The 14,094-nt window shown below is 44.4% G+C and overlaps 1 protein-coding gene across 1 annotated transcript in view; it reads left to right on the plus strand.

The window, feature by feature from the left end:
- The first annotated feature begins 670 nt into the window (after window positions 1-670).
- Window positions 671-14,094, plus strand: part of LOC106587663 (protein FAM214A) — a 37,876-nt gene continuing 24,452 nt past the window's right edge. Inside the window, 1 exon segment of the mRNA XM_045708921.1 lies at window positions 671-1,977. Within this exon segment, the coding sequence (XP_045564877.1) occupies window positions 1,962-1,977 (16 nt within the window). The 5' untranslated portion in view covers window positions 671-1,961.

Consider the following 14,094-nt stretch of genomic DNA (forward strand, 5'->3'; position numbering starts at 1 on the left):
AGATGGTGGCCTGGATTCGTGTTGTCGTTATTGACTGATTCACTGTATTCACTTTCAAAGACAATCAAAGCGCTGACTACTATGCACAGTTCAAACAAAGAAAATCTCAAATTTGAATTGTCAAAGTGCTACGATATTGTCACTCTTTTAATCTGCCTATGCTGCGTTCTCGTGCTATTAGAGTTCCCAGGCGACCCTCCAAATCAGAGTATAAATGGGAAACTCAGAGAAAATGGTCTTGAGTTTACCGCGTTGTGAAGTTTCACCACTGACCTTTTGCCTTGCCAACCAAAAGATGACAACTCCAATATTGGTAAAAATGATGTAGCTATTTTGACAATATTGTCAATGTTCAACAATTTAAACAAGCCAACTAACTTTATTATAAACAACGTTAGCTAGTTTGTCAGGCCAGCTAAAATGTGCTAATCATATTGGTTGAAGAACTGTTCAGACCAAAAAGCACATGAATAAAACCAAGTCGTATTTCACAACTACGAAATCTAAAACCCAGAGGAGCACATCAACGCAGCATTAATGTGTATCTGAACACGTCAAGCACGCAGAACAAAATGTTCACATACAAAATACACGTGCCACGTGCAGACGTGAACGCGCATCCAATCCACCAATCAAATCAGAGCAGTGGCCGTCCCGCTACAATGTATCCATCCTGGCCTGTACTGAGGTACACTTACACAGAGTTATAATGTTCATTTGAACCATGTTTAGTGTATGCTATTTGTTGTCATCTTGACACATTGTCAAACTGTAACCAAAAAGTTTGTAGATCACGGTTGCTATCGCAGCAGGTTCACTCGAGGGCTGGTACAGGAAAGTGGTCTAGCTGTTGTTGGGACACGTGACTGAGAAAAGACTGCGGCGATCTGTTTTGACACGGGACATTTCTAGAGAGAGGGGAAGAGAGCACACAAAACGAGTTTATGGATAAGAAAGAGCACACAATATAATTTAGTTGCGAACGGTATGCGCCTGTACTGTGTTATTGAGTTGGACGAAGTTCGCTAGCCAGCGAACCGTTGATTTGGAAGAAGGAAAAAAGCTCGCTAGCCACTGCGACAAGTTGGGAAATAAATGGTCAGCTTGTTTTCTGACAAACTTTTGATATGAGAGAAAGCTAGTCAACAATAACTAGGTAACTGACACGAGACGTGGCTACTTTACCTCACTATGTTTCAAGACGACAAGTGGAACCGATGCTTCTGGACAACACGGCGTTTAGCTAACGTTGGCTGTTTTTCTGAATGATCGGGTGAAATAGGTCTGTCCTTTACTCGAGCCCATTGTTATCGGAGGTGGATCACTAGCTACCTGCGCGTTGGGGTGTTTTGTTTGAGAAGGTCGTCATCAGATCAGATGCCTGTGTGTTGTTTGTTTGGTCAGCTAGCTAAAGCCACGTTAGCTAAGCCAAATAGGTGAGGTTACAGGAGCACAGCAAGCTGAAAAAGAGAGAGATGCTTCGTGACGGGACTACTGTCGTGGTTTTGGTGGTGGAATTTGAGACGTTTATTTTTGGGGGGTGGACAGCCAGATTGTCAGCTCAATGCCTTGTTGGCTAGCTAGGTGGTTGATGAAGCAATAACTCGGAGCTAATCTAATGTTTGACGGTCAGATTTAGCTAGCTAGCTCAACTGTTCGTTGGCCAGTTAACAGTGGATCTGACTCGATGGACCTGTACAGTAGCAGTTTGGTAACAAAGCATTGCTTTGTCGGGTAAATTAGGGGGCGATTGGCAGCATACAGGCTACCCAGCTGGTATTGTTGCTTAATGCAATAAGTCAGCAATCCTTTGGAAGATTTGGATCCACACAGTCAGACACACAGCAGTATATTGCTGTCAGGGCTGTGTGGACGGGAGTCTTCAGACCGAAGACAGACAGACAGACAGAGGCTGCCGAGGCTGCCAGATTCCCAGAGGGATCCAGATGACACTGGCTAACATGAAACCAGAGCGAGGTAAGCTGATCTACATGGATTTATTCCATGCCAACAGAAGTTATACAGTTCATGGTATTCGTCTGTGTGAGCCTTCACTACGGTGCCCATCATTGCAGTACTAATAGGGTCATGAGGATCATATTGACATGATCCATCGTTGGCCTGTGTGTGTTGTTGGATCATCAGAATGTAGCCAGCCAGGCAGTCCCCCGGAAGAGGGAGAGGTATGTAACAGCTGGTTAACTTGCTTGCCTGCCTGTGTTGATAACAAAGTAAACCTGACCCAGGCAGGCCAGTGAGGTCACGGGATTTAGGACATTCTGACTGCCAAATTACACAATGGATAGGTAAACAAGATGGCTACAGATATCTGAGCAATGGTTTAATTATAACAACACAATGTCATCTTGTAATTTCTGTGAAAAAGCAGATTTTTGGGGAACAAAACGCAGCAGGTCACACTGACATGGTGGAACAACTCACTGCATGATAAAACAGCTCTAGCTTCTTTTGTGTGCCTGAGAGCTCTGCGTTATTCTGTCAGTCTCTGGTATGGGTATGCTGCAATGCTCAAAGCCCATTGTTCGAACTGAACATCTTCACTGTGACTCTGAATCATCACTATGAACAGAGATTTCGATCTGCTCTCTGCCTTGTGTACTGTCTGCGTGTTTACATGATGTATGATTAACATGAAGTCTGCAGGGCAGCCAGCTTTGTCTGTTTTCATATCAGGTTTATTCAACCGCAGCAGCAGTGGTCTGTAATGCCAGCTCTATTAGTAATACATGGACTGTATTGTATGCCCCCTGCCTGCCAGTCTAGTCTGCCTGCTTGGACATAGTCTAGTAATGTAGTGATTGCTTCAACATGCTTGTCATTAATCCAAGGTTGGTTATGATTATTGTAGGGGCAACAACATAACAGCAGCTAGTTGGAGCTCAGAGCAGCAAGCTGATACTCTTTGGCCTTAGCACATTACCTTCAATTAGAAGACATAGTCTCTGTCTACTGTACTGGGACCTGTTTTCACTAGTCAGACAATAGGCAGGGCCTGCAACTACTGCATAGAGGTTTGATGTGGTCACACGGCAACCACTGTCAGACAAAGGAAGCCCAATCAGAGATTGCTTTTCCTACTACACAACAAACCCCACACCATCAGTGTCCTACACCCCCACCTTACTGACACTGTACTGTAACATGACTCTCTACCCAATGTCCGGGTGTAAACATGTTGTCCAACATCAAAAGGCTGAGATTTCACCCCTGCACACTGACTCTGGCTTTACCTTTAAAAAGAACCTCTGACATATGGATGTGGTAAACACACACACTGTACATATAGTAAATAAATCACACACTTACTGTACTACACACTGCAGTTTTTCTTTTTGCTTGGCCAATTGTAAACAACAACACACACTTTTACTGAGCTAAAGAGACAGATCTGTCTTTTCCTGCTGGATCTCAAGTGACTGTAGTTGGACTACATTTACATTTTAGTCATTTAGCAGACGCTCTTATCCAGAGCATACATTTTCATATTGTTTTGTACTGGTCCCCCGTGGGAATCAAACACACAACCCTGGCGTTGCAAGTGCCATGCTCTACCAACTGAGCCTTTCTTTCCCTTCCCCCTCATATAGATTCTGTGTTCTGCTGTTGGCTCCCTGTCGGTCTGTCACGGTGGTTCTATTAATAATGTCTAATTGCAATAGAAGCTGCTCTGGAGCAGTTCCCATATGACAGGCCAGCCGATGCTCCCACTGTTCTATTGTTATTATGGGACATACTGTTCCTCTGGTTGAAAATGCAGACAGACAGACTGCCCTCCCTGTACTCCATCTCTCTCCTCCGTTTGTCCTGATCCCGTTCTTCTCTCCTTTCCTGTCTTATCCTCTCCTCCTCCTCCCAGACCCCCTCTCTCCTCCTCATCTCCCTGGCGAGGAAGGTGTTTACGGAGCATTCTAGCCTCCGCAGGAGTTAGTTTCTCTAGGCTTTACCCCCGTGGACTTACTCTGTCTTGATTCATACACCCACAACGCAACAGAGAGAATGTTTAGAGAACGCGTTCTTGTTTTTTTAGGCTTTTACTTGTTATACAAATTCTGATTCACAAGCGCTTTTTCTTCAACTTTAGATTGCAACCATGTGTGTGAGAAAGGGAAAGGGAGCCATCACAGTGCAGTGTTTAGCTCAGTGCTAAGTGAAGTCATCTGACTGACTTGTTGTTCAACATGTAGGCTAGTGCTGTGGCTGTGGCCCCTGTGCTGGCTAAGAGACAAACACAATCGGATGATTATTTAAATCAGCTGTGTAGTGTTAGGGCAAAAACCAAAACGTGCACCCCTTGGGGTCCCAAAGGATCGAGTTTGGGAAACCCTGCCCTAATTCTAATCCTAATTGTAACCCTAAACCTAACCCCTAAGCTTAAAATAGCCTTTGTCCTCCCACTATCCTTGTTGGGACAACGATAGGAGAACCAACACACATATTGCACACAGACACGTGTATGTGTGCGTGTGTGTGCGTGCACACACACAGCTGTAACAGATCTCATAAAGAGCCATGGCAGACCAGTCACAAAAGAGCAAGGAAATAGTCGGATGACACACACACACACACACACACACACACACACTAAGTACATAGGCTACAACACACATGATCTCACAATGAGTCATGGTTCTGGAGGGGAACGAATAAGGGAGGAGAGACAAGGGGGGGAACAAGAAGAATAGATGGGAAGAGAAGAACAAACTGAAACTTCCTGGTCACTGAAGGCATATCGAAGCTTTCTTTACATAAATGTCTACTGGAACGTGCCTTTGAATCAATGTGTTTTTTTGTTTGTTTGGAGGTGTTTCCTGTTGGACGTCTAACAAGGCGTCTCAGGGGACGTCCACACCCCTCAGACAGATTTACCCCCCCCCCCATAAACTGGGTGGTTCGAGCCCTGAATGCTGATTGGCCGAAAGCCGTGGTATATCAGACCGTATACCATGCGTATGACAAAACATTTATTTTTACTGCTCTAATTATCAAATCAAAATGTATTTGTCACATGCGCCGTATACAACAGTGAAATGCTTGCTTACTTACAAGCCCTTAACCAACAATGCTTTAAGAAGTTAAGAAAAAATAAGTGTTAAGTAAAAAATACAAAATACAAAATAAAAGTAACATAATTAAACAGCAGCAGTAAAATAACAATAGCGAGGCTATATATTTTATTTTATATAACGTGGCAAGTCAGTTAAGAACAAATTCTTATTTACAATGATGGTCTACCGGGGAACAACAGGTTAACTGCCTTGATCAGGGGCAGAACGACAGATTTTTACTTTGTCAGCTCAGGGATTCGATCTAGCAACCTCTCGGTTACTGGCCCAACGCTCTAACCACTAGGCTACCTGCTGGTTACTGGCCCAATGCTCTAACCACTAGGCTACCTGCTGGTTACTGGCCCAATGCTCTAACCACTAGGCTACCTGCTGGTTACTGGCCCAACGCTCTAACCACTAGGCTACCTGCTGTCCCATATACAGGGAGTACCGGTACAGAGTCAATGTGTGGGGGCACCGGTTAGTCGAGGTAATTGAGGTAATATGAACATGTAGGTAGAGTTAAAGTGACTATGCATAGATTATAAACAGAGAGTAGCAGCAGCGTAAAGAGGGGTGTGGGTAGCCCTTTGATTAACTGTTCAGCAGTCTTATGGCTTGGGGGTAGAAGCTGTTAATACCAATTACTTTGATAACCAGTTTATAATAGCAATAAGGCACCTCGGGGGTTTGTGCTATAGGGCCAATATACCACGGCTATGGGCTGTGTCCTAACACTCCGCGTTGCGGCGCGCCTAAGAGCAGCCCTATTGTCCCTATACCACACCCCCTCTGGGCTTATTGCTTAATTAGCCCATCTCCGAAGGCCCCGAACAGCCAGTAGAGCACAGAGTTGAGGGAACTCTCACCGACAGCCAGGCCCGACAGAACAATCAGACAGTCAATCTGACTATTATGTCAACCTTCTTGCAGTGATTCACCTACAACAGGTGTTTTGTTATTCACCATACACACAGGCGGGTATAAAAGGACAGGCGTTTTGTTATTTCACTAACCAGACAGAATGACAGGCGGGTATAAAAGGACAGGCGTTTTGTTATTTCACTAACCAGACAGAATGACAGGCGGGTATAAAAGGACAGGCGTTATGTTATTTCACTAACCAGACAGAATGACAGGCAGGTATAAAAGGACAGGCGTTATGTTATTTCACTAACCAGACAGAATGACAGGCAGGTATAAAAGGACAGGCGTTTTGTTATTTCACTAACCAGACAGAATGACAGGCAGGTATAAAAGGACAGGCGTTTTGTTATTTCACTAACCAGACAGAATGACAGGCAGGTATAAAAGGACAGGCGTTATGTTATTTCACTAACCAGACAGAATGACAGGCGGGTATAAAAGGACCGGCGTTTTGTTATTTCACTAACCAGACAGAATGACAGGCAGGTATAAAAGGACAGGCGTTTTGTTATTTCACTAACCAGACAGAATGACAGGCAGGTATAAAAGGACAGGCGTTTTGTTATTTCACTAACCAGACAGAATGACAGGCGGGTATAAAAGGACAGGCGTTATGTTATTTCACTAACCAGACAGAATGACAGGCAGGTATAAAAGGACAGGCGTTATGTTATTTCACTAACCAGACAGAATGACAGGCAGGTATAAAAGGACAGGCGTTTTGTTATTTCACTAACCAGACAGAATGACAGGCGGGTATAAAAGGACAGGCGTTATGTTATTTCACTAACCAGACAGAATGACAGGCAGGTATAAAAGGACAGGCGTTATGTTATTTCACTAACCAGACAGAATGACAGGCGGGTATAAAAGGACAGGCGTTTTGTTATTTCACTAACCAGACAGAATGACAGGCAGGTATAAAAGGACAGGCGTTATGTTATTTCACTAACCAGACAGAATGACAGGCGGGTATAAAAGGACAGGCGTTTTGTTATTTCACTAACCAGACAGAATGACAGGCGGGTATAAAAGGACAGGCGTTATGTTATTTCACTAACCAGACAGAATGACAGGCAGGTATAAAAGGACAGGCGTTATGTTATTTCACTAACCAGACAGAATGACAGGCAGGTATAAAAGGACAGGCGTTTTGTTATTTCACTAACCAGACAGAATGACAGGCAGGTATAAAAGGACCGGCGTTTTGTTATTTCACTAACCAGACAGAATGACAGGCAGGTATAAAAGGACAGGCGTTTTGTTATTTCACTAACCAGACAGAATGACAGGCAGGTATAAAAGGACAGGCGTTTTGTTATTTCACTAACCAGACAGAATGACAGGCGGGTATAAAAGGACAGGCGTTATGTTATTTCACTAACCAGACAGAATGACAGGCAGGTATAAAAGGACAGGCGTTATGTTATTTCACTAACCAGACAGAATGACAGGCAGGTATAAAAGGACAGGCGTTTTGTTATTTCACTAACCAGACAGAATGACAGGCGGGTATAAAAGGACAGGCGTTTTGTTATTTCACTAACCAGACAGAATGACAGGCAGGTATAAAAGGACAGGCGTTTTGTTATTTCACTAACCAGACAGAATGACAGGCAGGTATAAAAGGACAGGCGTTTTGTTATTTCACTAACCAGACAGAATGACAGGCGGGTATAAAAGGACAGGCGTTATGTTATTTCACTAACCAGACAGAATGACAGGCAGGTATAAAAGGACAGGCGTTTTGTTATTTCACTAACCAGACAGAATGACAGGCAGGTATAAAAGGACAGGCGTTATGTTATTTCACTAACCAGACAGAATGACAGGCGGGTATAAAAGGACAGGCGTTTTGTTATTTCACTAACCAGACAGAATGACAGGCAGGTATAAAAGGACAGGCGTTTTGTTATTTCACTAACCAGACAGAATGACAGGCAGGTACAGCGACAGGTGTTTTTGTTCTCACAGAAAGGGTCAGTCATGTCTGGTCACTGGGATGTAGGTCTATGTTGTGTTTTGACATGTTGGATGTGTCACGCTGACTGTCTTTGTAGACCTCTGGGCTCCAAAACATGCCTATTGTTTTTCTTTTGTCAACAATAATAAACCTGTTATTATTAAAGGTGCGGTATGTAACTTGAACATAAAAGTGCTCTGACAGGTTCCTGTGTTGGCCGGTACTGTAGTTCAGTTCCAGTTCAGCGTGTGATTCGGCTCCAACCAGTCCTCCCAGTAATGCTCTTATGTAACTGTGTGGGTCTTATCTGGCTCACGCTGGCCTGACACACACAGGCTCACACACACAAGCTTAGTGGTCACTCGGGCTCATGCCTCACACACACACACACACACACACACACACACACACACACACACACACACACACACACACACACACACACACACACACACACACAGGCTCAGTGGTTGCTCTTGCTCATGCCTGACACACACACACTCACACTCACACTCACACTCAGGCTCAGTGGTTGCTCTTGCTCAGAACCAGCACGGGACGTAAGTGTGTTGACCCGACCGGTTCTGTGTTAGTGACATCATCAGCTCCTGTGTGCCGGTCACCTCCTGTGCCCCTGTGGCTCCTCCCCCATGGTTGCGCTCAGCCAACCGGCAGCCATCTCAGCAGGAACAGTAGGAACCATCTGGCCCGCTCAGTTTCCTCCTGGCAGGGGGAAGGATTAGCAGAGCGCACCACTCTCTATGCCTTCCCTGGCCCATATATGATGCTCTGTGATATGGGCTGCATGTCAAAGTTCTATTTTGGCCTTTTCTCCTCTCTCCTGTGATATGGGCTGCATGTCAATAGTTTACATTGGCTTCCTCTCATCTTCTCTCTCCTTCCTCACTGATTGAAAAAGACCTGTGTTCAGAATCAGATCAGTGCAGATCAAGAAGAGGGGACAAGATGAGGAAACCACTTTAGAGGAGACCACTAGAGGAAAGTAACAGACTATTGACAATTTCACACACATCCCATAGTTGGAGCTGAGTAGAGTCCCCTTGCTGGGTCAGATTCCTCTTGGCCAACAACAACACACCTCCCTCCAAATTCAGCCAACAGCTTTACTGTTCTAAACATGGCCGCCCACCACCATGCATGGTTGCCTTCTCTCACTCACATGTTGTTGCTATATCTGAGATGAACTCCCACATGGTTAGTCAGCTTGCTGCTTGTTCTGTTGCTTTATTTTAGTAACAAGGTCAACATAGTCCAAACCAGATGATTGGTCTGCCTGTGCTGTGCCCCTGTTTAAAGGCATCTGGAAAGAGAGCTGTCTATTGACACAATATGTAGGTTTGAAAACATTGTGGAGCATAGACGACTATCAGTAGCCTCTTGGCCTGTATCTAACGCTGGCCTCTACACGATAACCAGCAACAGAGGAATTGGTAAAAGCACAACTAGTTTGGCAAGTGGCCGCCAGTCTAGATACATATCAATCAAATGTTTTTATAGAGCCCTTTTTACAACAGCAGTTGTCACAAAGTGCTTATACAGAGACCGAGCTGAATACCCCAGAGAGCAAGCAATGTGGATGTAGAGGCACGGTGGCTAGGATAAACTATCTAGAAGGCAGGAACCAGGCTCTGAGGGGGGGGGGGTGGAGATTCTAAGAGTACATGGCCATTAAGGCCAGATCGTTCTTCAAGATGTTCAAACGTTCATAGAAGACCAGCAGGGTCAAATAATAATCACAATGGTTATAGAGGGTGCAACAGGTCAACACCTCGGGAGTTAGTTGGCTTTTCATAGCCAGATAGATGGACATGTTAGTCGTCTGACCTCTATCTATTGCAGAGAAGAACCGCCCATGACCCGGCTAGGTCAGTCAGTCATACAGACATGTATTAGGCCATGGCTGGCCAGCTCCAGTTCAGTTCAGCACTTTAACAAGTCTGACTGCCACACTTTCCATGGCCTTTGGAGCGTTGTTGACGTTGCTCAATTTGTCCTCTGTGTCAGAAATGTAATCTCCTGAGAGCTGTAGGTCACAGGGGTGTGTTTGTGGGTTCAACCAAGGCCAGATAGACCCGGCTCAGCCAGCAGGAGAGACCAGCTGAGTGTGCAAAACACACACAATCTGAATTCTCTAACATGTGGCTGATTGGGGGGGGGCTGTAAACTCCTCAAAACCTAGGTTAAAGGGCAGAGCACAGACTATCAGTCTACAGAGTATAAAGTAAAGTGTAGTTGTGCTCAGAGTAGTCCGCTGTTGAGGCCGTAGTGGGTACACAGCGGTGAGTACTACCCTGCTGTCCTACCCTGTGCTGTGCCAGGCACTCTGCCAGTTACATAATCAGTATTAGTGGGACAAAGAGTGGGCTTCTGCAGAGAGAGAGCACTGGCTCTGGAGGCCTTTACACCCAGGCTAGTGAGGCCATGATCAGGGCTAGTCTGGTCAGGGTCACCTGTAATGGTAAACATCAAGGCCTTCAGAGCTGACCCCAGTCCACACAGGACCATGATTAAAAGCTTTAGCTAGGCTGAATGCTCTCGTTAGACTCGTCACTAGTGGTAGTGTTTTAAATTAGCAGTTGGGCTCAAGTAAAAGCTTAATCTGGTGTGTGTGTGAAAGCCCTTCTGTTGCAGCAGCTAGTAATGAGGGTTTGAGATGTGTGTGTCCGTTGGGCCTGGTGTGTTTGAGAGGTCCAGACAATAGCAGCCGGAGCAGCTGAGTTCACAGTAGCAGAAAGAGAGAACTGTACCCATCCCTCTAAGCCAATCAGAAGGCATCTGTGTGTTGCTATGTGTGCTGTGAATCTGCCCCTTTGTGTAAAGAGAGGGGGGGGGTAGATAAAGGGAACAAAGAGAGAGCTCTCAGGAAACTGTAAATTGAACATGGCTAAACTTCAAACTATTCTCTTTATTGCTCCTACATGTGATTTCAGGGCAGGCCAACATCACATAGAACAGGAAACTGCATCTTTTTGTATAGACAACACTTTTCTGTTTGCTTGCCGCTACAGTGTAGGCTAGTTAGTGTTTTTGTAACTTAAATCAGAGCTCCTGTAGAGTGGGCTGGACTGCTGTCTGTTTGTCACTGAGGCACAGATTAGACCTCACGGAGAACAAAGAGTCTGTAAGAACACACACACACACACACACACACACACACACAGTGACAGACTGTCATGTCATAGATGAGTCACACACATGTGACTCATGTGCCACTGGAAACACACACACAGATTCACACACAGACCCAACTCATTCCAGCACACACAGAATCCCCGTGACGGGACATTAACATGATCTGTGTGTTGCCAGGGCAACCCTTTGTCCCCATGCAAAATAGATGTGCACTATGACCAGAGGAGGAGAGGAACCTCAGGGCTGTATGTGTTCACTGGTGTGTGTTGTGTGTCAGCTGGTGGTGTGTGTTGTGTGTCAGCTGGTGGTGTGTGTTGAGGTGTGTTAGCTGGTGGTGTGTGTTGAGGTGTGTTAGCTGCTGGTGTGTGTTGAGGTGTGTTAGCTGCTGGTGTGTGTTGAGGTGTGTTAGCTGCTGGTGTGTGTTGAGGTGTGTTAGCTGCTGGTGTGTGTTGAGGTGTGTTAGCTGCTGGTGTGTGTGTTTTCATTGAGTGCCGCCGCTGCTAATCGTTGCCAACCACTCCCAGAAAATATGATTATTTATTATTTTATACATTTTTTATGCTAAAACGTTTTCAGTGAACTTAAAAGACTAAAGATATAAAGTTTGTAGAAAATATAATGAAGTTATATATTTTTAAATGAGATCATCTTTGAGAACTATCACCAAAATAAAAATGATTTATGTCATGGCATGGGGCTCCCTAATTTGAGTCACTCAGATGGCATAAGCCATGGCAACATTTGTAGAATTGCAGGAAATTACATTTAAAACAGAAGAATTTGGTCTCTTCTGCAAAGAGGAGGGCCTTTAAAGATGTTGGTAGGAGGCTGCGCAATTGGCAACACCCACGACGACGCCCCCATCCCCCCGCTAAAGTGATATTTGTGTTACGGTGTTCGCATGCTGCCCAGACAAACAGTTCAGAAAAGTTTGTGCAGATAATATATATATATATAATATGACAACATTTTATAATAGTTTGTGCATATAATATGACAACATTTTATAATAGTTTGTGCATATAATATGACATTTTATAATAGTTTGTGCATATAATATGACAACATTTTATAATAGTTTGTGCATATAATATGACAACATTTTATAATAGTTTGTGCATATAATATGACAACATTTTATAATAGTTTGTGCAGATAATATGACAACATTTTATAATAGTTTGTGCAGATAATATGACAACATTTTATAATAGTTTGTGCAGATAATATGACAACATTTTATAATAGTTTGTGCAGATAATATGACAACATTTTATAATAGTTTGTGCATATAATATATATATATAATATGACAACATTTTATAATAGTTTGTGCGTATAATATGACAACATTTTATAATAGTTTGTGCGTATAATATATATATATATATAATATGACAACATTTTATAATAGTTTGTGCAGATAATAAATATATATATATATATATATATAATATGACAACATTTTGTGATGTTTTTGTTCATTTTGGACTTTTTTTCGGTTGTTCGGGTACATTTTTTTCTAGAGGCAAGTCGAAGTTTGGAGCCGAAGTCTACACCCCTTCGTCAGGGATTGGTCAACAGTAGGGATTCTTCAATAAAGTCTTTGTTGATTTTTCAATGAGAGATGACTCGTTTTCATTGAGAATACTGCACTAAACATTTTAGTTAGATGTAAAATTGTGCGACAAGATGTAAAATCGTCAAAATGAATGACAGATTTCTAGAGTTATTTTAGATTAATTCTAACTATTTTGAGGATTTGGGGGTATGGTTAATGCTGGTTGGTGTTAGTAGGGGGTAGGTTTAATGCTGGTTGGTGTTAGTAGGGGGGTAGGGTTAATGCTGGTTGGTGTTAGTGGGGGGGATAGGGTTAATGCTGGGTGGTGTTAGTAGGGGGGTAGGGTTAATGCTGGTTGGTGTTAGTAGGGGTAGGGTTAATGCTGGTTGGTGTTAGTAGGGGTAGGGTTAATGCTGGTTGGTGTTAGTGGGGGGGATAGGGTTAATGCTGGGTGGTGTTAGTAGGGGGTAGGGTTAATGCTGGGTGGTGTTAGTAGGGGGTAGGGTTAATGCTGGTTGGTGTTAGTGGGGGGATAGGGTTAATGCTGGGTGGTGTTAGTGGGGGGATAGGGTTAATGCTGGTTGGTGTTAGTGGAAGGGGGGGGTAGGGTTAATGCTGGTTGGTGTTACTGGGGGGTATGGTTAATGCTGGTTGGTGTTAGTGGGGGTAGGGTTAATGCTGGTTGGTGTTAGTAGGGGTAGGGTTAATGCTGGTTGGTGTTAGTAGGGGGTAGGGTTAATGCTGGTTGGTGTTAGTAGGGGTAGGGTTAATGCTGGTTGGTGTTAGTGGGGGGGTAGGGTTAATGCTGGTTGGTGTTACTGGGGGTATGGTTAATGCTGGTTGGTGTTAGTGGGGGGTAGGGTTAATGCTGGTTGGTGTTAGTGGGGGGTAGGGTTAATGCTGGTTGGTGTTAGTGGGGGGTAGGGTTAATGCTGGTTGGTGTTAGTGGGGGGGTAGGGTTAATGCTGGTTGGTGTTAGTGGGGGGATAGGGTTAATGCTGGTTGGTGTTAGTGGGGGGTAGGGTTAATGCTGGTTGGTGTTAGTAGGGGTAGGGTTAATGCTGGTTGGTGTTAGTGGGTGGTAGGGTTAATGCTGGTTGGTGTTATTAGGGGGGTAGGGTTAATGCTGGTTGGTGTTAGTAGGGGTATGGTTAATGCTGGTTGGTGTTAGTGGGGGGACAGGGTTAATGCTGGTTGGTGTTAGTGGGGGGGTATGGTTAATGCTGGTGTGTGTTAGTAGGGGTATGGTTAATGCTGGTTGGTGTTAGTGGGGGGTATGGTTAATGCTGGTTGGTGTTAGTGGGGGGGTAGGGTTAATGCTGGGTGGTGTTAGTGGGGGTATGGTTAATGCTGGTTGGTGTTAGTAGGGGTAGGGTTAATGCTGGGTGGTGTTAGTAGGTGGTAGGGTTAATGCTGGTTGGTGT

Source organism: Salmo salar, chromosome ssa26 (assembly GCF_905237065.1).
Source record: "Salmo salar chromosome ssa26, Ssal_v3.1, whole genome shotgun sequence".
NCBI classification, from domain to species: Eukaryota; Metazoa; Chordata; class Actinopteri; order Salmoniformes; family Salmonidae; genus Salmo; species Salmo salar.